Raw genomic sequence first — 3,273 nt, forward strand, 5'->3', positions numbered from 1 at the left:
CTTGTACATACACGGTACCATGCAGAATTCTCAAACAGAACTCCATTACTAATCCCCATGCCAATAGGACCTATGCATGCACCCAACGCAGATCCCTGCCACAGCTCAACCTCAGTCTTTTCTGACAGCTCCCGTTTTCTGATAACCCCATTTTCAGGTGTGGGAAACTTTTCTTCAGGTTTTTAAAAGAGGAAGCCCCGTAGATCATTCTGTTGCTGCTCTATCCGCCCTATACATAGAAGCCATCCTTCATTCCCTAGTCTGTTTCCTACAGACCCAGAGAGGGAGAAAAGTCACTGTAGGCAACCCTCTGTCTGAGCCCTGGGGGTGCTGACAATAACAGCTGTCATCGGAGGATGCCGAGGGAGGGGGAAAAGGTGTCAGCTCCGTGCAAAGCTGGGGGGCGCTCGGAGAATGACTCCCCAGAATGTCTCAGGAGTCTGGGTGGCGACTGTGCCCCGGGCTGGAGCGCTCGGAGCTGTCCGTTCAGCACCAGCGAGCAGCGCGGGGCTCAGCTCAGGGCCCTCTGCAAGGCGCATCAGCTCGGTTCCCGCCCCCGCTCCGCGGGCGCCTGCGGCGTGGGCTCCTGCCTCTCGTGGTGGGTGAAGGGCGCGCGGATCGGAAAAGGGGGGCTCCACGAGCGTCGGGGCCACGCAGCCACCTGTGAGCCTCTCGTGGATGCGGGCGGCGGTGTGTGGGGCCGGAGACTGAAGGAGGCGCACGGCGGACCCCGCCTGCCCGGTGGCGGGGCACACACACAGGCGCACACATCTACATCCTCGCACCCGCGCGCACTCGCGCAGCCAGCCAGCGGCGGCCACCGCGGCGATGCTCGCCAGCAGGTCGGGGAAGTTTCCCGCCGGCCTCGGCCGCGGGCTCCGGTGCACCCAGGTAAGCGCTTCCAGAACGCGCAAGGAGAGCTCCGGGAAGGCGCAGCGCACGCGGCCGGGGAGCACGGCGCCAGAAGGGCGCGGGGGTGGGGGCAGGAAGGGGGCTGGGAATGGGATCGGTCCTTGAAGGCTGGAGATCTGGGACGCTGAGTTGACCCTCTTACCCCTCGGCCCAGATTTACAGACTAGAGCCGTGAATTTCCTTGCCTCCTCCCAAATCTCCGCGCCCCTTTCTTGGCCCAGCCCTGCTGGTGCGCATCTCAGCTTGGGTCCCGCCTGTCTGCGGCGAGAGGGCGGGGGCGTCTCCTTGGTCTGCTCACAGGCAAGGTCAGCACGCAGCCCCCTTGGGCTTTCAGAGCCGGTAGGCGCCACTCCCGGGAGGAGGTGGAGGCCCGGGTATACTAGTAGAAACATACACCCATGCCTTGGAAAGAGAGTCAACTCCCATAGAGCCCTTCCTGCACCCAGTGCTGGACCGCACCTAGAGACCCTGCTGGAGAGGCCCGCAAGGCGAGGGTGGAGGAGATAGAAAAAGAGAGACTGGGGTGGGGAGTGCCGGCGCTCACATAGATGCGGTTCCCTCTGTTTTCAGGTGTAGCGCCCCCGCGCGGCGCGGGCGTCTGGGCATCTCCAGCATGACCCGACAGAGCCTGTGGGACATGTCCGAGACCGACGTCGAGGATGGAGAGATCCGCATCAATGTGGGCGGCTTCAAGAGAAGACTGCGTTCCCACACGCTGCTGCGCTTCCCTGAGACACGCCTGGGCCGTCTGCTCCTCTGCCACTCGCGAGAGGCCATTCTGGAACTCTGCGATGACTACGACGACGTCCAGCGTGAGTTCTACTTCGACCGTAACCCTGAGCTCTTTCCCTACGTGCTACATTTCTACCACACCGGCAAGCTTCACGTCATGGCTGAGCTGTGCGTCTTCTCCTTCAGCCAGGAGATCGAGTACTGGGGTATCAATGAGTTCTTCATTGACTCTTGCTGCAGCTATAGCTATCACGGTCGCAAAGTGGAACCTGAGCAGGAGAAGTGGGACGAGCAGAGTGACCAGGAGAGCACCACTTCCTCCTTCGATGAGATCTTGGCCTTCTATAATGATGCGTCCAAGTTCGATGGGCAACCCCTTGGCAACTTCCGCAGGCAGCTGTGGCTGGCATTGGACAACCCGGGCTACTCAGTCCTGAGCAGGGTCTTCAGTGTCCTTTCCATTCTGGTGGTGTTGGGCTCCATCATCACCATGTGCCTCAACAGCCTGCCAGACTTCCAGATCCTTGATAGCCAGGGAAACCCTGGTGAAGACCCGAGGTTTGAAATCGTGGAGCACTTTGGCATTGCCTGGTTCACATTTGAGTTGGTGGCCAGGTTTGCTGTGGCCCCTGACTTTCTCAAGTTCTTCAAGAATGCTCTAAATCTTATTGATCTGATGTCCATTGTCCCTTTTTACATAACTCTAGTGGTGAACCTGGTGGTGGAGAGTTCTCCGACCTTGGCTAACTTGGGCAGGGTGGCTCAAGTCCTGAGGCTGATGAGGATCTTCCGAATTCTCAAGCTGGCCAGACACTCTACTGGTCTGCGCTCCTTGGGAGCCACCCTGAAATACAGCTATAAGGAAGTGGGGTTGCTCTTGCTCTACCTCTCAGTGGGGATTTCCATCTTCTCTGTGGTGGCCTACACCATTGAAAAGGAGGAGAACGAGGGCCTGGCCACTATCCCTGCCTGCTGGTGGTGGGCCACCGTCAGTATGACCACTGTTGGGTATGGAGATGTGGTCCCGGGGACCACAGCTGGGAAGCTGACTGCGTCTGCCTGCATCTTGGCAGGCATCCTGGTGGTGGTCTTGCCCATCACTTTGATCTTCAATAAGTTCTCCCACTTTTATCGGCGCCAAAAGCAACTTGAGAGTGCTATGCGCAGCTGTGACTTTGGAGATGGAATGAAGGAGGTCCCTTCGGTCAATTTAAGGGACTACTATGCTCATAAAGTTAAGTCCCTCATGGCAAGCCTGACAAACATGAGCAGGAGTTCACCCAGTGAACTGAGTTTAGATGATTCTCTGCATTAGCTGGGACCCAGACTTACATTGTTGATCTGCTGCTTGTGCTTCTAGCACAGTCAGGGCAATTTTAGGGCTATGGCATAAGAAGTCATCCTGACCCTAGAGGGAGAGCTGCATGGGATATAAGCCCTAGGTTGCTTTTGCAATGTTTAGAGTACTGTTTTGTTTTTTGAGGATGGTGTGTCTAATAACACGCCTTTGCACCTTTCAATGACATGACACTCACTGGCGTTTGCATCATGGGCATCAAATGTTCATCTTCCTGCCAGATGAGTATCTAGTTTCTCTGTCCACTGTGTACAGTATTCTAATGCTCACAC

The 3,273-nt window shown here is 57.2% G+C and overlaps 1 protein-coding gene across 1 annotated transcript; it reads left to right on the plus strand.

Moving 5' to 3' along the window:
• The first annotated feature begins 758 nt into the window (after positions 1-758).
• On the plus strand, positions 759-2,970 carry Kcns2 (potassium voltage-gated channel modifier subfamily S member 2). Its single transcript, XM_028765310.1, has 2 exons — positions 759-891; positions 1,483-2,970. Exon 2 carries the CDS (start codon positions 1,526-1,528, stop codon positions 2,957-2,959), a length of 1,434 nt encoding a protein of 477 aa, XP_028621143.1. The 5' UTR covers positions 759-891; positions 1,483-1,525; the 3' UTR covers positions 2,960-2,970.
• Positions 2,971-3,273: the final 303 nt, after the last annotated feature.

Source organism: Grammomys surdaster, unplaced genomic scaffold (assembly GCF_004785775.1).
Source record: "Grammomys surdaster isolate TR1022 unplaced genomic scaffold, NIH_TR_1.0 63, whole genome shotgun sequence".
Classification (NCBI taxonomy): domain Eukaryota; kingdom Metazoa; phylum Chordata; class Mammalia; order Rodentia; family Muridae; genus Grammomys; species Grammomys surdaster.